General features: G+C 41.7%; 1 protein-coding gene across 5 annotated transcripts; it reads left to right on the top strand.

The window, feature by feature from the left end:
- The first annotated feature begins 3,305 nt into the window (after positions 1-3,305).
- Positions 3,306-18,801, top strand: Mpv17l (MPV17 mitochondrial inner membrane protein like). Of its 5 annotated transcripts, none has more exons than XM_078024319.1 (5): positions 3,306-3,667; positions 7,049-7,119; positions 7,778-7,843; positions 13,028-13,057; positions 13,254-18,801. In XM_078024319.1, exons 1-5 carry the CDS (start codon positions 3,421-3,423, stop codon positions 13,431-13,433), a joined length of 594 nt encoding a protein of 197 aa, XP_077880445.1. In that variant the 5' UTR covers positions 3,306-3,420; the 3' UTR covers positions 13,434-18,801. The 5 variants fall into 5 exon arrangements, with proteins under 5 accessions (XP_077880445.1, XP_077880444.1, XP_077880446.1 ...); XM_078024318.1 differs by having other exon boundaries at positions 3,306-3,722; XM_005323691.5 differs by lacking the exon at positions 7,778-7,843 and having other exon boundaries at positions 3,307-3,722.
- The last annotated feature ends 4,032 nt before the right edge of the window (positions 18,802-22,833 follow it).

Genomic DNA, 22,833 nt, shown 5'->3' with positions numbered 1-22,833 from the left:
CAGCACCCATGCATGATAAAAACACTGAAGAAATTAGGGATAGAAGGAAACTACCTCAACACTATTTATGAAAAACCAAAGCCAATCTCATAATAAATGGGGAAAAACTGAAAGCATTTCCTTTAAAATCTGGAACAAGACAAGGATGTCCACTCTCACCCCTCCTATTTATTATAGTGCTAGATATTTTAGCCAGCACCATTAGGCAAAAGAAGGGAATTTAAAAAGGAATAAAAATAGCAAAGGAAGAAGACAAACTATCACTGCAGTTAATGATCCTATATTTAGAATGTCAAAAAAAACCTATTTTATTCACAATAGTCTCAAAAACAAAAAACCGTAGGAATAAATCTAGAAGGCTAAAGACTTCTACGATGAAAACTACAGAACACTGAAGAAAGAAATTGAAGAAGACCTCATAAGATGGAAAGACCTCCCATGTTCATGTATAGGCATAATTAATATTAAAATGGCCACACTATCAAAGGCAATATACAGATTCAAAGCAATCCCCATCAAAATACCAATGACTTAGAAAAAACAGTCCTAAAATTCATTTGGAAGAATAAAAGACCCAAAATAGACAAAGCAATCCTAAGACAAAAAAGCAATGCTGGAGGTATCAAAATACCTGCCTTCAAATTATACTATAGTAACAAAAACTACATGATTCTGACATAAGAAACGACACATATGCCAGTGGTACAGAATAGAAGACACAAAGACAAGCCCACAGAGATAGTCATCTGATCCTTGACAAAGGAGCCAAAAAACGTACATTGAAGAAAAAGCAGCCTTTTAAACAAATGGTGCTGGGAAAATTGGTTATCTACATGTACAATAAGGAAACTAGACCTTTATCTCTCATGCTGTACAAAAATCAACTCAAAATGGATGAAGGACCTAGGAATTAGACCAGAAACTAGGCAACTCCTAGAAGAAAATATAAAGCCAATGCTTCCAACATATAGGCACAAGCAATGACTATGTCAATAGGACCCCTAAAGCTCAGGAAATAATGTGAAGATTTAATAGATGGGATGTTATCAAATTGAAAAAAACTTCTGCATAGCAAAGGAAACAATTAGGAATGAGAACCTACAGAATGGGAGAAAATCTTTGTTAACTATTCTTCTGTTATGGTTTAGGTATTAGGTCTCTCCCAAAAACTCATACATGAGACAATTCAAGAAAGTTCAGGAGTGAAATGATCAGGTTATGAGAGCCTTAACCTAAACTGGGTTAATATTAACTGGGTGATAACTGTAGACAGGTAGAGTCTGGTTGAAGGAGGAGGGTCATGGGGGGCATATTTTGTGGTATATATTTGTCCCTGGTCTGCAGTGTCTCTCTTTACTTCCTGGTAGCCATGTCCTGAGCCACTTTCCTACACATTCTTCTGCCATGATGTTCTGCCACACATTAGGCCCAGAGAAATGGAGCTGGCTGTCTATGGACTGAGACCTGTGAAGTTGTGAACCCCCAAATTAACTTTTCCTCCTCTAAAATTGTTCTTTGCAGATTTTTTTTTTTTTGGTTATAGTGGCAACAAAGCTGACTAAAACATCTTCTGATAGAGGATTAATGTTTAAAATATGTAAGAACTAAAAAAAAAAACTTATCACTAAAAAAATCCAATTAAATGGGACAAATAAACTAAACAGATGCTTTGTAAAAGAAGAAATTCAATGACCTACAAATATATGAAAAAATGTTCATCATTAGCAATTAGGGAAATGCAAATTAAAAACTACACTGAGACTTCATCTCACACCAGTCATCAAGAATATAAACAGGGCTAGGGTTGTGGCTCAGTGGCAGACAGCTTGCCTAGTACATGTGAGGCACTGTGTTCAGACCTCAGCAGCACATAAAAATAAATAAAATAAAGGTATTGTGTCCAATTACAGCTAAAAATTTTTAAAAATAAAGGCATTTTGTCTATCTACAACTAAAAATTATTTTAAAAAAATATAAAGAGTAGTAAATGCTAGAGAGGATGGGGAGAAAAAAGAACACCTTTAAACTGTTGGTGAGATTGAAAATTAGTATAGCCACTGTGGAAATCAGTATGGAGGTTCCTCAAAAGACTAGGCTTGGAACCACATTATGACCTGCAATACCACTCCTCAGTATTTATCCTAAAGAATTGAAGTCAGCATACTACAGTGGTACATGCACAATTCACAATAGCCAAACTATGGAACCAGCCTAGGTGACCATCAACAGATGAATGGATAAAGAAAATGTGATACATATACACAATGCAGTTTTATTCAGCCATAAAGACGGTGAAATTATGTCATTGGCAGAAAAATAGATAAAACTTGAGAACATATGTTAAGGGAAATAAGTCAAACCCAGAAGGTCAAAATCATGTGTTTTCTCTCATAAGTGGAAGCCACAGAGGAAAATGGAGAAGAGAAGAGAGGCAGGGATCTCATGAAAATCAAAGGAAAATCAGTAGAGTAGAAGCTAGGAACCAAGAGGTGGGAAGAGTGGAGCGGGAAGTGCCATATAGAAAAATAAATGAATAAATTAAAAAAATTTTTTAATGTGGAAGAAAAAGTTTAAAAATATACATTTAAAAATTAAGTAAAATAGGATAAACAGAAAATGTGGAAAGAACAGGAAAAGAAGTAAGGAGAAAATGAGTTCCATGAGGGCAGAGCTTCTACCTGTTCTGGTGTCCACTGACCCCTGCTCACCGGACAATGCTCGGGAACTCAGGCTGTTGTGGGGAGGCAGTGACAATGGAGGGCCAACTGAAGAGAAGACAGTAGGCACACTGGCCCATCTCACATTCACGAAAAGTCTCGGATTTTAACCTTTGTTTTTCTCCAAAAGAAGTGACACTGTCAGTGTATTTTGTGTGCTGAATGAATTCCTTGCAGGCAAGCATTTAGAATACATTGCCATTTTTTTTTGAGCCCGAATCTTTTATTTTGTGAGATAGAATTCACAAAATCCATCCTTTTATGTCTTTTAGCATATTCACACAGTCCTGCAAACCATCGCCCGGGTCTGATTACAAAACGTGTTGGTCACTCTTAAAAAGAACCCCAAGCCCCGGTAGCAGTCCCTTTTTGTTCTCACATGGCCCAGCCCTGACCACGACTAATCTACCTTCTGTCAGTCTGGATTTGCCTATTCTGGAGATTTCATGCAAATGGACTCTAGCACTGCGCCGACCAGGCGCTTTCCAAATGCTCAGCCCCCACGATGGCCAGCGGCCTCGGGATTGGACGCGCGGGCTGGGCGTGCGCGGGGCGCCCAATCGCTCTCGAGCATCCGGAGGAGGCAGGTGGAGGTGGAGGTGGAGGTGAAGGTGGAGGTGGAGGTGCTCGGCTCGCGGGCGGCGGGCGGCCGAGACGGTGCAGTAAGGCGGCTGGGCGGGTGCCCAGGCACCGGCATGGCTGGATGGTGGCGCGCGCTGCCGCGCGCGGCCCAGCGCTACCCGTGGCCCACCAACGTCCTGCTGTACGCCGGGCTCTTCTCGGCCGGCGACGCGCTCCAGCAGCGGCTGCGGGGCGGCCCGGCAGACTGGCGCCAGACGCGGCGCGTGGCCACCCTGGCCGTGACCTTCCACGCCAACTTCAACTACGTGTGGCTGCGCCTGCTGGAGCGCGCGCTGCCCGGCCGTGCGCCGCGCGTGGTCCTGACCAAGGTGCTGTGCGACCAGCTGTTCGGAGGGCCCATCGCCCTCTCGGCCTTCTATGTCGGTGAGGGGCCAGGGCAGGGTCCAGGGGACCGGGGTACTAGAGGGCCTGAGTGCCGAGATTAGGGTACTGGAGGCCCAGAAGGAGGTTAAAGGACTGAGGGGGCGGAGGATCCTTGCGCACTGTTGCAGGGACGGAGCACTTAGGCAGAAGCAGGGAGCTCTGGAAGTGGGGACCCGGTTTGAAAGCCCTGGGGTGGGGACTGGAGGCTGGGAACCCGGGCTGTGGTGCTGGGACTGGAAAATTGAGGTTTCTCAGAGAGAGGAATTAGGGAAGCCTGGGAGCTGGGGAGTCCGGTGGTCCAGGGATCAGAGCAGAGGCGATTTGGACAGAGTTCAAGAGTGGACATAGGTAGGGTTTGGGGTCTTTTCCCTAAACCCCAGCTTGACCCTGTAGCAACTGCACTCCCTGGAGGCATCCTGCTGCTGGAAAATTCATGCTCTGGGTCCAACACACCATCAAAGTGCTAGGGGACCCAGAACTGTGGGAAGCAGAGCAGGTGGAACCTGTCGCTGGGCCTAGTTGCCCAGAAAATCCACGCCCAGGGTCCTAGTCCTGCTTTGGTAACAAGATTTTCCATGGGGGTCTCACTCAGAATTTGAGGGGACTCTATACCTGCAAGGAAGCCTTCTCTTCAGAAAATGTGCCAGCAGGTGGAAGGTCTGACTTTGGCAACCCTTGCCGGACCACCAAGAAATACAGAAGGGGTGGGTGGGTAGCTTTCCAACATCCTAGCAACTTATGTAGAGCCTCGATCCCGGCAGGTAACTGGGGAGGGACTCTCATTTCTGAAGAAAATCTCTACAGTTTGCAACCTAACCTTGGCACTGGGAGTCACAAATTCCCTCCCTAATTGGGAGGGGACCTCTCTCAGTGGCTCAGTGACTCTTAAAACTGGTTGAGAGGAGGGAGCCACCAACTTGAGGAAACATCCCTGCACCAAGATCTTATTTAGGGAGGCCAACAGTAAAAATAGAACATAATCTTCTTTCAAATACCAGATAAATTGTAGCCCAGCTTGGTGGCCACAGTCCCTACAGACGGTACAGGAATCATCAAAGACCTGGTTGCCTGTTGAAGTCTCAGCTAACCTCTGGCCGATGGGGTCAGTGGGATGGGGAGACTAGACAGCCTGAGAGCAGGGGCCTCCTGATTTTATTGGAAGATCTGTGCCTGGTCCCAACCAAGTTTGCAAATAGGTTCCTGTGCCTGTTAGTACAGTGGCCTTACACTGGTGAAGGGGTCAGGATTTGTTTTAATCTTCAACCAATGAAGCAAGTACTCTCCTTATTCTCATCCTACAAATAGTGATTCACCCCAAAGACCACATCTTTAGGCTGTCAATCATGTTCTTGATCTTGAGACCCTGATGGTGAGCTGTTGTCTGTCTGAGGTCAGAAAAAGCTAAGTCTCAGTGGTTTTGGTCTTTTGTGATTGAGGCCTGAGGGCCCTGGTAGAGACTCCTGCTCAGATTGCTGCTTTGCTTTGGTTTTTGACTTCTCCTCCATTTTCCCTCTCTTCATGTTACAACAAAGAGGGAAGGCAGGAGGGGTGAGTTGGATGCTTGTTGAAGGTGTTACTTGGAAATTGCCTAAGTCTGATGATGTTTTGTGTCAGGACCACCTTGGGGAGGCAGAGTACTGACGGTTTTGAGGTCTGGCTTGGAATTGGACAGCTAGGTTGGACTCCACTGATATTAGCCTCCCTAATCTTTTTTCCTTCTTTTAGCCTTACCTACTTTGGAGAATTGTTAGGCGGGTCAGGTGAAATGGTACACAGGAAGTGCATAGCATTTAACTAATGCTGGGCAAGTGGAACACAGTATTACCGATATTTTTTTTTGCTGGGTTTTCTTTTGATTCTTGTTCTAAGAATCTTCTGCAATTGACTAATAAGTCTCTGATTTCCCTTCCTTGGTAATCAGGGTTGGGGGAGAATTTTTAAATCACACTGATTTTTATACCCTTCCTAAGAAAGTCTTCCCATTCCCAAATTTCTTTCCAGGGATGATGAAGTAGTTTTCAGGAAGGTTAAATGATACCCTGCATTTAAACTCTGATTAGAATAATACTGATGGGAAATTTGCAGTTGCTAGAATATCCAGAGTCTACCAGCCTTTTTAAAATGAATAACATTAGGGTAGTGATGTAGCTCAGTGGTAGAGCATGTGTTTAGCATGCATTAAAAAAAAGAAAAAAAAGGAGGAGCTGAGGTTATGGCTCAGTGGTAGTGGGCTTGCCTAGCATGCGTGAGGCACTGGGTTTGATTCTCAGAGCGCATACAAATAAATAAAATAAAGGTCCATCGACAACTAAAAAATATTTTTTTAAAAAAAGGAAATTTAAAAATATTCAGCATTTCACAAAATGTTTGAAAATCTCACTGACAGGTTCATTATACTAATGCTACTTTGTATGTGTGTGTGGATTCTTACCATTTTTTTATTGAAAAAAATATTTGTTCTGCTATAAACTATTATTCTAACTTTGTATTTGCCATTACTTTAAAATTTATCTAGTCTTTTATTTTTATTTTTATTTTTTGTACATGGGATTGAACCGGGGCCTAGAACATATTGGGCAATCGTTGAGCTAATCCCCACACCTTTTTATTTCAAGACAGGATCTTGCTAAATTGCCCAGGCTGGCCTCAAACTTGAGATCCTCCTGCCTCAGGCTCCCTAGTGGCTGGTAGTATAGGAGTGTGCCACGAGGCTGGGCCACCATTTATCTAGTTTTGAAATGAAGATTGTGTTCTGTTTTCACTGTTGGATCAAAAGGAATATATTGAGTGATTATGGCTGGTTACTTTGAATATGGGAATTGAAAACTTGAATAAGAACTGTTATACAGTAATATTTTACCTGGATCTATAAAAAAAAATTAAAAAAATTTTTTTTTGTACCATGGGTTGAACCCAGGGGCACTCAAACACTGAGCCACATCCCTAGCCCTATTTTGTATTTTATTTAGAGACAGGGTCTCACTGAGTTGCTTAGTGCCTCACTTTTGCTGAGGCTGGCTTTGAACTTGTGCTCCTCTGCACCTGGCTAAAAAAAAAATGTTTTTTTCCAGTACTGGGGATCACAGCCAGGTCCTTGAACACAGTAGTCCAGAAACATTCCATTCAGGATTGGGGCAGAATTTTTAAATTACACTGATTTTTATACCCTTCCTAAGAGAGTCCCCCCATCCCCAAATTTCTTTCCAGGGATGATGAAGTAGTTTTCAGGAAGGCTAAATTGACACCCTACATTTAAATTTTGATTGCAATAATACTGAGGTACACCCCATCCCTAAAATTCTTTCTGTGTGTGCTTTTGTACATAGGTATGAGCATTCTTCAGGAAAAGGATGACGTACTTTTGGACTTGAAACAGAAATTTTGGAACACGTATAAGGTAAGACAGGTTTTTGAAATTGTATTTGCAGATTTTTAACATTAAGTACGTTTTAGTAAAACTATTTTTAAATTAGGGTTCCAATTTGATTGGTCCAGTATCTCATAGATACTGGACCAATCTTATAATCAAACTTATGATCCCCCTGCCTCAGCCTCCCTAGTCGCTGGGATTAAGGCATGCATTAAATATTTTCAAATTGTTGTTTATATTTTATTTTTTCTTTCTTTATGTTTTCGTGGTGCTGGGGATCAAACCTAGGACCTTGTGCATGTGAGGCAATATATCCCCAGCCCTGTGTTTTATTTTTCTTTCTTTCTTTCTTTTTTTTCTGCAATGGGGTCTGACTGTGTTGCTCCAGCTGCTCTCAGACTCCTGGACTCAAGTGATCCTCCTGTTAGCTGGGACTACAGCCGTGCACCACTGTACCTGATGGGAATTTGTTCTGACAGCTGACTGGAAAGAGACTTAGGGCTGTCTTTGCTTCTCATGGGTAGAAAAGAATCTCTTTATTTTCGTCAACATTCATGATGATTGGGGGCTTTATCATATTTCGGCTTATGAGTGATCACAATTTATTTTGTAAATTTCAGAGGCTAGCTGCAAAGTAGAAATTGGAGAATGTGAGTGGCTTTAATGAAATTGTTCCCACATTCAGAGCCAGTGTTTCCAGGTGTGCCTTCTGCTGAGTCCTTGTGAAAAGAATCTTCTTAATGCCACAGAGGTATTTACAGAGAAGGGTGATGTTTCCCAGGTTTCTCCCTAGGCTTGGAGCAAGTCTCCTGCTGTGCTGTTTGCTCAGTACAAATGCATACAATCCAGCCCCGCACACATTTCATTTATTTAGTCAATAAAAAAATCTGTTGAACACGATCCTAAGGCTTGGCAAAATCAGGGATATTTTTCATCTCTGGCCCAGAGCAGGTTTGATTCTATTAATAACAATGAGATAAAACTTCAGGATTCCAGAATATATGCAGATGGGCCTCATGTTTCAGATATATTTAGTTCTCCATCAAAAGCAGTGTCAAGGGGTGAGGGATGGAGCAGATTTCTGGCTGGAGCAACCGTATGTGTGGTGTGTCTTCATATGACATAGGACATGGAGGAAGGGCCAATCAGAGAAAATAAGACAGGTTCAGTTTGGGAAATGTTGAATTTCAGATACTTTGGTCTATTGTGAGGTTTCTACTACACAGAAGAGAGTTCAGAGCTAGCGGTATTAGACATAGGAGAAATTGGCTGCAAACTGGGCTCTTGATTCGAGTTTGACCAATGAAACTAATAGTACAAAGTGTTTGCAGTCAGAAGTATTCACAACGAATCCGCCACAGAGGGCTATCTTGACTCCAAGTGGTAGGGTGAGTATTGGTTGTAAAGAAGCCACTTCTCTGCCCAATCCATGCTCTTTCTTTCTATATTTTTTGGTGCTGGGGACAAAACCCAGGGGTACTTTACCACTGAACCACATCCCTGCTCTTTTTATTTTGGGACAGGGCCTTGCTAAGTTGCTGAGGCTGGTCTTGAACTTGTGATTCCCTGCCTCAGCCTCCCCCCTCATGGGGATAATAAAGGGGGATGCCACCACACCCCACTCCAGTCTGTTCTTTAAATGGAGGTGGGAAGGATGTGACTACAATATTTGTTGTTCATGTATTGAGCCTTTTGGTTTGTTTTTTCACTTTGTGCGCAGAAGGCATGCAATTTCAGTCTCCTTTCACCGGCTGCAGTATTGGGGCTCAAATGTATTCTCTCTTAGAAGTCAATCTGAGCTGGGCGCAGTGGTACACACCTGTAATTCCAGCAGCTTGGGAGCCTGAGGCAGGAGGATCAAGAATTCAAACCCAGCCTCAAAAGCAAGGTGCTAAGCAACTCAGTGAAACCCTGTCTCCAAATAAAATACAAAATAGGGCTGGGGATGAGGCTCAGTGGTTGAGTGCCCCTGAGTTCAGTTGTTGGTACCAAAAACAAAACAAGTCAATTTGATATTACATTCTTCTCTTGCATAGTTTATAGTTTTTGTATAGTTGCTAAGTTGCTGAGGCTGAGACTTTGAACTTGTGATTCTCCTCCTCACCCTCGCCCATGCCTGCTGGGATTAGAGGCATGCACCTCCATGCCCTGTTGGCCACTGATTTTCTTTCTTTCTTTTTTGGTACTGGGGAGTGAATCCAGGAGCGCTCAACCACTGAGCCACACCCCCAGCCTTTTTTTGTATTTTTAAATTTAGAGACAGGGTCTCACTCATTGAGTTACTTAGGGCCTCACTAAGTTGCTTAGGTTGACTTTGAACTTGAGATCCTCCTCCAGAGCAGCTGGGATTACGGGCATGTACTACCACTACACCCATCTGCCACTGATTTTATTGACATAACATGGTGCCATCAGTGCTCAAACTTTGGTCTCTAACATCATTCCTAATAAAAAAAGAATGAATGAGGACTCCTTAAAGAAATGACTGGTTCCAAGACTAGGGAAGGACAGGTACAAGGTACAAGGTATTAGTTAAGCCTGGAACATCTCGTTATACCAGAATGTAAGGAAGTTTTGTTTTTTTAAAAATTTCGGATTGAACCCAGAAGTGCTTAACCACATCCCCATTCATCAGGGACATTTCCTATTTTCTGAGCCTTTTGTTTTTCAATCTATTATGACATTGCTATCTCTGAAGAATTCTTCAGGACTGCAGAATACAGGATTATTCTTCCCCAGCCCTTTTTATTTTGAGACAGGGTCTCACTAAATTGCTGAGGCTGCCCCAAACTTGGAATCCTCCTACCTCAGCCTCCCAAGTTGCTGGACTTACAGGCATGCATCACCTTACCTGTCAGGAAGTAGATTTTTCTTTTTAATGTTTATTTTTTAGTTGTAATTAGACAATATCTTTGTTTTATTTATTTATACGTGGTGCTGAGGATTGAACTCAGGGCCTCACACGTGCTAGGCGAGTGCTCTACCGCTGAGCCACAACCCCAGCCCCAGGAAGTAGATTTTTCAAAAAGAAAAAAAAGATGTGGCACAGCACAAGGACATAGGAGCCAGCTTGAAGGGCCTCCCACTGGCTAAATCTGGGGCACCTGAGCACCAAAAATAATGAAGCAGAGTAATGGATTATAAAACATAGAAAGAAGTAGGAAATCCTGAGTCCATACAGATAATAAAGAGAAATACCTGGGAGAGCAGAATGCTGGCAGCAGCGGGTCAAATGGGGGACCACTGCTGGGGATGGAAGCTCACCATGAGGCAGCCCATCACAACAGGACAGTGGGCCAGACAGAATCAACTGGAGGCAGAGAATCCACCCATAGGGAGGAGGGTATCCTGAAGGGGAGGGGCTCCTGTTTGAATGGTCTTCAGTGCCTCCCTACAGTTACATTATTGCTACCCATGATAGTTTCAAGGGTAAAAGAAGGGCAACTGTGCAGTGGCAAAACGACACCACGAGCAGTGATCAAAATGAGCATCTCTGATCAGTGGCAGGTGGGCATCATGCGCCTTCTGATGGGATACCTCGAGGACGTGACCCCACCCACATGCAGTGTTCCAGCCAGGAATTATAACCCAAATCTAATCATGAGGAAGCACAGACAAACCTCCCCATATTAAAATATTTGTTTTTATTCTAAGAGAAGCAAGACTTTACTCTTCAGAGATAGCAATGTCATAATAGTTTTTTTTTTTTTTTTTAATGTCCCTAATCAATGGAACTAATGGGACACGGCAAGTACATGCAATTCCTCATCCTAAAATAGATCCCGTACCATAAGGAAAAGAAATGACATGAAGGGACTGGGGTTGTAGCTCAGTGGTAGATCACTTGCCTTGCATGTGTGAGGCACTGGGTTTGAATCTCAGAGCCACATAAAAATAAATAAACAAAGATATTGTGTCCCTGAATTGGAAAAATGGGATATGGACTGCCACCCCCATCCAGTGCGGGCAGCTGAACTAAAGTCACTCGTGTGAATTCGGGTGATGCAAAATACCACACAGACACAGAATACCTCTTATAAGCTTCAGGTTGGCTTTCTCTGGCTCCTGGCCTCAGGCTCCACAAAAGGGGGACAAGAGAAGGTCACGAGAGGCTTCGAGAGAGAGAGAGAGAGAGAGAGAGAGAGAGAGAGAGAGCGCGAGAGCGAGCACACACTTTGGAAGTGGGCTTTTATTTGGGGGGACACTGTTTCTTAGAATATTCTATCCAAAAAAGGTAGAAGGGGTAGGATTACAAAGGAACAGGTGAGTGTAACTTAACCCCAGTGGGTGACACCTACTCCTGGAGCCACTCCTTGTTATCCGAGCTGGGGTAATGCCCAAGTTACTGTGACCTGGCGCTACTGGGCCAGACTGAAAGCAATAATTCTCAGAATCCCGTACATCAGGACTTAAAGGCACCGTCATCCAGGGTGGCTCCCACAATGGACAATATATAAAGCATGGTCATTGGTAACTTTATTGAAATTGATGATTATATAACCTATAGAATTGTGGTGATATAAAAGAACATCCTAATTCTAAGGAAATAGATACTTAAGTATCCAGGGGTAAGGGGCAATTCTGTGTATAGCGTCCTCTCAGATGATCCACAAAACCATATCAGACAGATGCATGCATGCAAGTAGCCTGGAGAGGGGCGTGCATGGGCGGGGGCATGGAGGGATGGAGGCATGGAGCAAGCAATTAATAAAGCAAGTGGGACAAAGTGTTAAAAAAATAGGTGAATTTGGATAAAGAATACAGGAATGTTCTTTAGACTATTCTTTCCTTCCTTCCTTCCTTCCTTCCTTCCTTCCTTCCTTTCTTTCTTTTCTTTTCTTTCTTTCTTTCTTTCTACCAGGGATTTAACTCAAGGACACTCAACCACTGAGCCCCATCCCCAGCCCTATTTTGTATTTTATTTAGAAACAGGGCCTCACTGAGTTGCTTAGTGCCTCACTATTGCTGAGGTTGGCTTTGAACTCTTAATCCTCCTGCTTCAGCCTCCCTAGCTGCTGGGATTACAGGTGTGTACCACTGAGCCCAGCTTACTTAGACTATTCTTGTTAGTTTTTGTAAGTTTGAAATTATTTCCAAATATATATATATATTTTTTAACTATAAAAGGTGAGCCAGGAGGCTGAGGTTGTAGCTCAGTGGTAGAGCACTTGCCTGGTGTGTGAGAGGCATTGGGTTCAATTCTCAACACTGCATATAAACAAACAAACAAACAAACAAATAAATAAATAAATAAAATAGAGGTCCATCAACATCTAAAAAAAATTAAAAAAAAGATGATCCGGTGTACTGGCTCAGACTTTTAATCCAGGTGACACAGGAGGCTGAGGCAGGAAGATCACACAAGTTCAAGGTCAGCCTCAGCAACTTAGTGAGGCCCTAAGCAACTTAGTGAGATTGTTTCAAAATAAAAAAATAAAAAGGGCTGGGGATGTGGCTCAGTGGTTAAGCACCATTGGGTTCAATCCCCCCCCCCAAAAAAAAGAAAAAGAAAGAAGAAGTCAAGCCATATTTGAATGGGTTTAGCCTTCGAGAATTATTTTTTGCTACTTTACAAAAATACTTTGTTAAATTCTCAAATGAACATATACTTTAAATATAAAATATGTAGTACATGTAATATATATTAATGTAAAAGTACATAGTATATCTTTGGTTTGCAACTGTTTAGTTTAGAAACTTCAGAAAATATAAACAAGTAAAAAAAGAAAGTATGCCTGAAATGGGAACAGTCAAGAAAGAAAGAAGCGAATAGAGAAAGAAAGAAAAAAGGAAGAAAAGAGTAATCTGAATTTAATCGGCTTAGTGTGAAACAGTGTACCACCTGGGCATTTTGTCTTCCTCATATTTCTTGTTCTTATAGAATTGTGTGTGTGAGATTGAAAAAGCATTCTAATCAGGTTTTTCCTTATTCCAGACAGGTCTGATGTACTGGCCTTTTGTACAGGTGAGTTTCAAACTCCTTGGAACCGAGGGCTGGGGTGTAGCTCCGTGGGAGGGGGCTTGCCTGGCATGTCTGAGGTCTGGGGTTTGATGCCCAGCGCTGCCAAAACAAAACCCCAAATAGACAAATAAACAAAACCACTCAGAATGCCAACCCTGCCTCTGACTTGTGGAGCCCTTACAGACTCTCTCTGTTCCAGCTGACCAACTTCGGCCTGGTTCCCGTCCACTGGAGGACAGCTTACACTGGACTCTGTGGTTTCCTCTGGGCCACCTTCCTCTGCTTTTCCCAGCAGAGCGGCGATGGCACTTTGCAGTCAGCATTCGCCTTCCTTCACAGAAAAGAGGCCGATGTGGGAGGAAGGCACCCAGGGAAGTGAGGAGGCAGGGCCCCCCTTAATGGGACTACCTTTTGTCCCCAAAGTGCACTGAATTCCCTGCAGAGAAAGCGTTTCATTCATCAGGTCTGAGCTCCATTTTGAAGAATCGCACTTCTGTACACCCAGTTGCTTTTAAATGATCCATAGTTCCTTTAAATTCCATCTAGATCTTCTCCCCCAGTTCTACTCTGAAAATCCTGCTTCTTTAAAGCTTTTGCTTTCCTGGTATTTTGGCTAAAATTGACTACAGTGGCAAAAGGGCATTTTAGAATTATTAATATTTCTGTTCTAATATTTTAGTGCCTGTTGAGTTCAGAGACCCTGTGCTACTTGTTTATATCTCTATTTTAAAATCTCAGGTTGTCTCCTAAACACTTTTGGATCAGATTACCTTTTATATCAAATATAGTCCTGACAGTGCATTTCTACTTACATAGAACTCAATCAAGGAGAAGACTGAATAATCAGATTTCCCCTCTGAAATACTCTATAATAATTATTATGCTGATGTTTAAATTCTATAAGTACACTTTTATCATCAAAAAAGAATAGAGTATGATGAGCATTCCAAACAATATTTTATTGATGTACTCTACTTTTATATCATAATACCTAAGTAAGTTCTAAAAAAACTAATAATTTTTCTTCTCTGAGAGGAGAAACTTGAGTCCATACTGTACCAGGGAAAATAGTTACTCCAAATCTCACACAGGTGATTTGTTTTTTCTTCTTGAAAGCTCCCTGGGTCAAATTCAAGGTCTTGCTCATGCTAACAAGCACTGCTGAGCTACACCCAGCTCACTGATGTGTTTTTAAGATTCAGTGCTTTAAAATCAATCTGTATACTTTAAAGTAGGTGTGAGAAACTTGAGCCCGTCTTTCAGATTTATCCAGTTTGTCTAACCTCGACACCAGCAGGTTTAAAAATCATGTGAGTAACTGGATATGGTCATGTGGACGGTGTCCCAGTTATTCAGGAAGCTGAGGCAGGAGGACTCCGTGAGCCCAGTTTCAGCCACTTTCACTCAAGAGCTACTCCACAATTCTGTTGCTTCCAATGACCCGTTTCCCAATTTTCTAGATGTGAAGCCTTGAACTCTTTTTTTCTTTCTTTTTATTTTGGGTACTGGAGACTCAACCCAAGGTGTTTTACCACTGAGCCACAGTCCCATCCATTTTTGTTTGTTTATTTTTTATTGAGAGACAGGGTTTGCCCAGGCTGACCTTGAACTTGTGATTCTCCTGTCTTAGCCGCCTGAGTTGCTGGGCTTACAGGGTCTGCACCACCACACCTTGCCCCTGAACTCTTTTTTTTTTTTTTCTCCTTAAAACTCCTAATTTATCTTGAGAATTTATATTTAAGATCAATTTTAAGAATGTATTTGTAAATTTGTAAGTCTGTGATTTGTATAACTTGTAATATGTTTACATAATTCTTAAACATGTAACTTTTAAATATATAATTTATTTGAATTAATAAATGTTGATATATTTTACATTTGGATAATACTAAGAAAGTTTCTAGAAGGTTGAATTCTAAAACAATTTTTTTATTTGCATTATTTCAAAAGTAGTTAATTCAACAGAAAAGCCATTTGTTAACACAAAGCAAATCGTGTCATCGAAAAAGTGTATCCAGGATAATTATAATTAAGTACCACTTGTCAAAATTTTTGGACATCTAGTTTCCATCTGCAGTCTCCAGAGATCTGACCCTTTCCATAAAATTGAAAAATGGAGTCTTGGTGCGGGGCTTGGGGTGTGGGAGGTGGTAGCTTTCTTTCTCTATGAATGGAGATGGGGTCTTGAAGGAGAAAGTATAGAGAAATAAGCATTTAGGGGCTGGGAGTGGGACTTGGTGGTTGAGCATTTGCCCAGCATTTGGCTGGGTTCGGTCCCTAGCACTGCAAAAATAAAAAAAGAAAAGAAAGGAAAAGCAAGGGAAAAAAATATACATAGTGTCTAACACAGAGAGAAATTTCCACTGACCATTCCTCAACTTTCAAAAAAATGTAGGTACTTTTATCCAGCTCACCTGTAATTAAAAATCATTCATAATTTGCACCTTATCAGCCTTTTTTGTAGGCAAATTAATAGAAGTCACAGGAGAGGCTGGGTATGTTTAAAATCTTCTAGCAAGTGTGACTGCCTTATCCTGCGACTTCCATATTTTTTCTCAAAATCTGTTCAGTTGGGTAATTTGGTGGATAGAGAAATTGATTATTTGTCTGCTGTAATGCCAGTAAATTTGGTAGTTATGGATCACACTGGATTTACTTCAGGGGAAGGAAGCTTTGGGAAGATTTAATTATTACTAGATTTGCAATGATGCTGTTTGGGCCAGAATAAGAAACTGTTTAATGAATGAAAGAAACGAAACATACTAAAAGTTAGGGTTCAAAGGGGGAACATTTTCATTAATGACTGTAATTTTGGTTTTTAGTGAATCAAGGAAAAAATTATTCTATGTCTTTCGGATTAAAACCCTAAAAAGAAATTTTACTTTGGCATTTTGGGTTGTGTCTCAATAGGGCCTTCACGTTCACTGTGTAACTACACTTGACCAAATTAAATGTGGATAGTCTCCTTAATAGAGACGGATTACCGGGAATAATTTCTAACCCATGTGCCATCACTACATATTTTATTTGATTACTATTTTTCTTCCAAAGTCCATCATCTTTTAGCATTCATTTGCAGCTATCCAAAAATATTTTTTGCTACATGGGTAATTTACTTGTAGTTCATTGAAATTTCATGCGAATTTCTTCAGAGTGTTTGCCAAAACAAATTATGGTCTAGAACAACCATAATATAGTTTAAGAGGCAGCTTTCATTTAAAATTAGGTTCATCTTCTGGAGAGTATTAAAAAGTTAATAAATTTCTGTGCCTGAAGTTTTTGACTTTGGATTCACTTTATTTAATCTATTGTTACTCATGAGCTTTAGAACTAAATTGTCGAAAATGCAAACTATTGAAATATTTTCATTTAATATCCCTGGCAGCCCATAAATGAAAAGGAAAATCTGGAGTTTAAAGATAAAGAGCATATGAAGAGATGTGAACAGAAGAAAATAATTAATAATATTTTTGGTACACATTCATTGAAAGCCTGTCTTTTTCTATTTTTGGTGTGTCTATCTTTCCTTAACTGAATATATATTTTTAAGAATTTTATTTTCCTTAACTGAATCTTGATTCACGCATCTCTTCCTTGCTCTGGGTGGACTCTCCACCAAAGCCCCCCTCTCCAGGGCTGGAGGTGCGGCTCAGCATGTGTGAGCCCTGGGTTCTGTCCCCAGCACCCACAAAGAAAACGCCCCAAACAAAAACAAAATCTAGATCGCTCACCTGTCTCCGTTGCCAGTACTTGGACCACTCGAACACTCCAGGGTGGTAGAATAATGTCCCTAAGGTCAGGGGTCAGTACCCACGTGGTGGGGACAACCACACATTAGAGAAGGTGGTACCCCCCTTCCCTCTCCTTCCTCTGGGTGCCCCCTATCTCTGGCTGTAGTGCTCTCTCTTTCAAAATAGTTCTCGCTTCTTTTTTCTTGCCTCTCAAAACTCCTGTTCTCTTTCCTTTGGCTGATTTCAGCTACATGTTCCAAAAGTAGTCTTATGAAACTATTTTACTGTGATGTGTAGAAAAGCCTTTCTATATTATTTTTTTTTAATTTGTTCTTTTTAAAAATTTATGATAGTAGAGTACATTTTGACACATACATGCATGGAATATAACTTATTCTAACGAGGATCTCATCCTTGTGGTTAGATTTTATTTTGTTATTGCTAATACAACTTATCTTTGGATGGCTTTTCAGGAACTCTTTCTGTAGGGAGAGGGGAGGTTATATTTTTTTGGCAGAAGACTCCTGGTACATGATGCCATCCAATTTTTGTTGGATGAAAACCAGCCTGGCAAAGATCATTGCCATCATTGTGAATTTTTAGCAAAGTCTAGTCATTCTCTGTTGGCGCATCTGTCTTCCCTACCAGACCACGAGCTTGGAGGAAGAATATATTTCTTATTCATGTTTGTATCTGAGGGGTTCTGCACAGGGTGGGCAGAGAGCAGAAACTCAGCAAGAATGTGAATGAATTTATGTAGTTTGTGGATTGTTTTTTCTGTCTAAAACTGAACGGATCACCCTTTCACTTTCATCTCCATATGCAGACAGCTATACTGAGTTAATCTCTGTTCAGCCCTGACTTTCTCCAGCTGTAGCTCCCAGGGCCAGACAGTTGTTCTCTTGGAGGTGGAAATGGCTTGTGGGATTTGGATCCTCAGCCCTGCTTGCATGTATCCCTCAGAAGAGCAACTTCTCATGTTTCTCCCCATCTCTACAAGACCAGGGTGTTGGTCTTTAAAAGTTGAATGGAAGCTGGTTGCAGTGGCACATGCCTATAATCCCAGTGGCTCAGGAGGCTGAGACAGGAGGATCACAAGTTCAAAGCCAGCCTCAGCAGCTTAGGGAGGCCCTGTCTCAAAAAAAAAAAAAAAAGCGGGGAGGGGGCCTGGGATGTAGCCCAGTAGTTAAGCATCCCTGGGTTCAATCTTAAAAGAGAAGAGTTGAATGGAGCCGGACCTGGGTTCCATCCCCAGCATTCCAAAAATAAATAAAAACTAAAAGTTGGATGGAATGATAGTGGGGTCTTCCCTAAACCACTAAATAGCCCTTGTGCATGTGTATTACTATTTAATAGTTCATGGTGCATACTAGGGCTTGTCTGAGTGATGACTGACAGATCACACCTGTTACACAATTGCAGGAACATGCCTTCCTGCGACCTCTGAAATCACAATAGTAGGTGCCTGCTTGTTCTTCCTCTTCTGCATTCACTCCATAGGACGAGAAAGGCCACATGACCTGAAAATGGAAATTGAGCCTGATGGCCAGACAGTGCCAAATAATAGAATTGACTGCATTTCCACATTGGGTTGCTGATGGATGGAGTGTGTGCGCTATGAATTTGTGCCTGTTGGGGACTGAGAACTGGTTCCTGTTAAGTGGCAAACCTTCTACTACCGCTGGAAGGCCACTGTAGGCTACCACAGTGCTATTCTTTACTTCTATACCAAGGTCAAATGCTTGGTATTTGACCTTGGTTCCTGCCATGTTGAATATTACCATTTAGTATTCATGATGAATGTTCTATTTGCTTACTTTCTAATACTTGTATCAGTGTCTTGTTCCTCTGAGCCACGTGGCCAGAACGTTCTTTTCCTATTTCAGGTGGGAAGCATTGTAAAAGCAACACCAGTTGCTTCATTTTCGAGTTTAAATTTTATGTATCACTTATGGATATTAAAATGTTGATGTAGTTATGACTGTGTATGTAAAAAGTAAATGAATTTTAAGCAAATGATTGACTATTTTGTGTTATTGGTGATATATATGAGAAATATATAAGGGTAATGAGATGTATAATCTGTAATCTTTCCTAATTGTCTTTATTGCAAATACAAGATCTTTTTGTTTTGCTTCTTTTTGTGAGATAGGGTCTCACTGTGTTGCCCAGGATGGTCTCAGATTCATGCCCTGTGACCATGACAGGCACATGCCACTGTGTCAGCTTGCAATTCACAAGATTTATACCTTTCCTTTGGATTGAGATGTAAGTTGTCCTAGTCTTTCTGTGTTTCTTCATCACTTAGTGAATTCTTCCACATTTTCCAGTAGGTATGGTCATAGAACTGAAATTTTTGACTTGAAGTCATTTCCAAATGTGTTCTCATTCTATTTGTAGCGTAAGTAGAAAAAAATGCAGTCTTAAAATCCCTTTTAGGGCTGGAGTTGTGACTCAGTGGTAGAGCTCTTGCCTAGCATGCGTGAGGCACTGGGTTTGATCCTTAGCACCACATAAAAATGAAATGTAAGTATTGTGTCCACCTACAACTAAAAAAATAAATGTTTAAAGAAAGATACATTGTAGCTGTGTTGGGTGGTGCCCACTGTAATCCCAGCAAACTGGGAGGCTGAGGCATGAGAAGCGTAAGTTTGAGGCCAGCCTCAGCAACTTAGTGAGGCCCTAAGCAACTTCAAGAGAACCTGTCTCTAAATAAAAAAATTTTTAAAAGGGCTGGGGGTGCTGGGGTTGTAGCTCAGTGGTAGAGCACTTGCCTAGCTTGTGCAAGGTCCTGGGTTGGATCCTAAGCACCACATAAAAATGAACAAATAAAATAAAGGCACACTTTCCATCTACAACTCCAAAAAAAAAAAAAAAAAAAGGGCTGGGGATCAGGCTCATTGTTCAAGCTGGTACCAAAGGGAAGGGAAAAAACATAAGTACCAAGAGGCACACTTAAGTCTCAACTTGAAGTTATTGAAGTCGCATTTTCCACTATTTTCTTGTGGCTTCATTTGATCCAGAGTCAGTTGTCAGGTCGACGGATGTGGTTGAGGAACAAAGCACTAAGCAATCCAAGCCCAAGAAAGAAACACCAATCAGGCGTTGAAGGAACCGCCTGTCAATCAGCGGGGTCTCCTGGCCAATCCTGAATCTTAGCCAGCTCCCCTGACCAACCCCAGTAGGACAAGGGACTCTAAAACCCCCCCTTTCCTGTTCCAAGCCCTCCTTAAGCCCAATAAAAATTCCAGTCTGGTTCAGCCCTGCACTCTTCTCCCCAACCCACCCTGTTGGTCTGAGGGTCTCGCCCAGGAATGAAATCTCAATAAAGACTCATCCAGCAGCCTTTTAAAACTGCCTGACCTTACATCCGTCATTTCTTCTGTGATTCAGACTCATTCCTTCTATCTTGACGGAGCACACTCAATGAGGGAACCGAGACGGTGCATTTGAAAAACATATTGAATTGTTCTGCAGTCGAGTTTCGCAACACATCCTGCTCAAGAATGTTCAGTCACCCGTCTGTCACCCAGTGTACGCCCTAGGAGGCCTGGCTGCATTTCCAGCCTGTCTTTGAGGTCAGGGTGTCAAAAGTTCCTCTTCAGGTAGGCTATCTGAGATGGCTGCCAGGGATGACCTCGAGCTTCATGAGAATCTAATTCCCATGCTAAGTGACACATCTACCAGCTGCCAGGAGAGCAAGCCCCAGACTATAAAAGGTGCAGGGAAAAAGAGGTGAATTGCAAAGACATGAACAGCCCCCCACAACTTTATTCGCCTATCCTTCCCTTTTATTTCTTTTTACTCTAAATCTATGATTTCTCCATTAAAACAGGTTGAGAAGTCCATTTGCCAGCCAGGCTCCCATTTCTCCATTCTTTGGTCACTGAATAAACATGTGCTCTTGGGGCTCAGCCTCACTCTTGACTTTGCAACATCCAACTGGAAAACACACCCTTTGGGGGGAGTTCCTCCTCTTAGGGGAGGAAACGAGATTATTGGTAACAGCTTAACAACAGGGATACATTCAGAGAAATGTGTGTTTAGGCGATTTTGTTGTGTGAACGTCTCAGAGTGTGCTACTCAACTCCAGATGGTCTAGCCTACTGTGCACTAGGCTGTATGACACGGGTGGCCCCTTGCTCCTGGGGCCATAATGAACAAGACCACATAAGGCCCAATCAAGCACAGGAGATACAGAGACATGGTAGAGTGCATGCTTAGCATGCAGAGGCCCTGGCTTCAATCCCACACCAGGATGATGATGATGATGATGATGAGAGCGAGAGAGAGAGAGAGAGAGAGAGAGAGAGAGAGAGAGAGAGAGATGCCTCCCACACACCTGCTGGCCCCACACGGCATATTATTTTTACACTATTTTTTTTTTTAATAGTACTAGGTATCAAACCCAGGGCTATGCACATGCTAAGCAAATGCTCTTCCCCAGCCACAATTAACTTTTTTTTTTGTGAGTAGGAGTTTACTCTGAATAATGATCAGAGTATATAGTAGAGCAAACGCATAAACCAGTAATGGTTGTTTATTATCAAGTATTATATATTGTGTATAATTTTCTGTGCTTTATTTTACATGTCTGGCAGCACACCAGGCCTGTTTACACCAGCACCAACACAAACCCAGGAGGAGCGCATTGTGACATTGGTGACAGCAATGACGTCACAAGGTGATCAGGGAATTTTTCAGCTCCTTTGTGATCTTTCAGGGCCACCAGCACAAATGTGGTCCATCATTGACCTAAATGTCAGGACGCAGCCAGGGACTGTGTACTCACAGGCCTACAGGTCACGTAGATCTTTCTGAGTCTCAGGGATGGGAACCAATTTGCTTGCTACCCTTTCTGTTTTTATCTGTCTTTGTGTTACGTCCCTTTCCATTGTTCTAACAGTTTATTATAACTGAACTTTTGTGGGTATCGTGGAAATAGTTGTCAGGAAATCAATTCAGGGGTGGGGGATGAGGTTGTCTTCCCTGGGCACAACACTTAATTTTCTGTAATTTGAACACGGACAGAGTGCAATAAAGCTACGTGCACAGCTCAGGTGTCAGGTTTGTGAAGTTCTGTTGCCCCACTGTCTGAACACTTTCTGCTCCAGGGTTGTAAAGTAGAAAATTGAAACAAAAACTGCTAGACCAAAGGGAACACATTCCCTATTCCCTTTGCTTTCCTTAATAGCAGATCTCTTGCTCGAATATGAGAATGTTAGAGTGTGTTAGTGAAGGTTTTGTAGAGTTGAGATATTTTAATTTTTTTGCTACTAAAGAAGAGTGCAAAAAAAAAAAATCTGTTTTGCCTGAGTTGAATGTCACCGAAAATGCTTAATAATATTTAGAGGACCTAATAAAGGGATGTGAAGTATTAAATTAATAGACTGAACAGGAAGATATAAACCTATTGAGCAGAAATAATAATCTGTCAAATTTTTGCAGACTGTTTTTGCTCCATAATAATAAAAATACTAAAAGCAAATCAAGATTTCTAGGCTTTTGGCCAATAATGAATTTCTGAGAATTAAGTATTAGAGAATTTCCTGCAGGTATGTGAGGATCTGTGAATAGAGCTAATGATTTCAAGGAACTTATTCAACCCTCTGGAAGAAAATTGGAAGGAAAATATGTACATCTCAAGTCATCCATCAAGAGTTAGGAGCAATTAAACTTTTTACCCGAAGGATTGAAAAACTGTTCACTATATTAAAAAAAAAAAAAAGCTTATGAAAAGTAAGTTGTAAGGTGAAAACTGGAGAGCTAATCCTTATTTTTATTTGATTTGTTTTTGAGTTATACATGACCGTAGAGTATATTTTGATATATCATACGTGGAGTCCAACTTCCCGTTCTTGTGGCTGTACATGATGTGGAGTTTCACGTGTGCACATAGGCAAGTGATGTCTGATTCATTCTACTGTCTCTCCCATTCCCATCCCCTGTAGAGAGCTCATCTTTAAATGTGAATGTGGAGAAGGATTGGTGGATGATGTAGCAGGGGCACAGATCAGCCACAGAGAGAGGAGGCCTTTAGGTTTGATT

The sequence above is a fragment of the Ictidomys tridecemlineatus genome, chromosome 10 (assembly GCF_052094955.1).
Source record: "Ictidomys tridecemlineatus isolate mIctTri1 chromosome 10, mIctTri1.hap1, whole genome shotgun sequence".
Classification (NCBI taxonomy): Eukaryota; Metazoa; Chordata; class Mammalia; order Rodentia; family Sciuridae; genus Ictidomys; species Ictidomys tridecemlineatus.
The sequence above is the reverse complement of the archived record's forward strand: the minus strand, read 5'-3'. Positions and strand labels throughout refer to the sequence as shown.

Bases quoted from the DNA above. Each gene is read 5' to 3' on its own strand.
- Mpv17l (XM_078024318.1), top strand. From the start codon at position 3,413: ATGGCTGGATGGTGGCGCGCGCTGCCGCGCGCGGCCCAGCGCTACCCG. The intron at 3,723-7,048 runs GTGAGGGGCCAG...TTTTGTACATAG, and splicing joins CCTCTCGGCCTTCTATGTCG to GTATGAGCATTCTTCAGGAA. The intron at 13,058-13,253 runs GTGAGTTTCAAA...TCTCTGTTCCAG, and splicing joins TGTACTGGCCTTTTGTACAG to CTGACCAACTTCGGCCTGGT.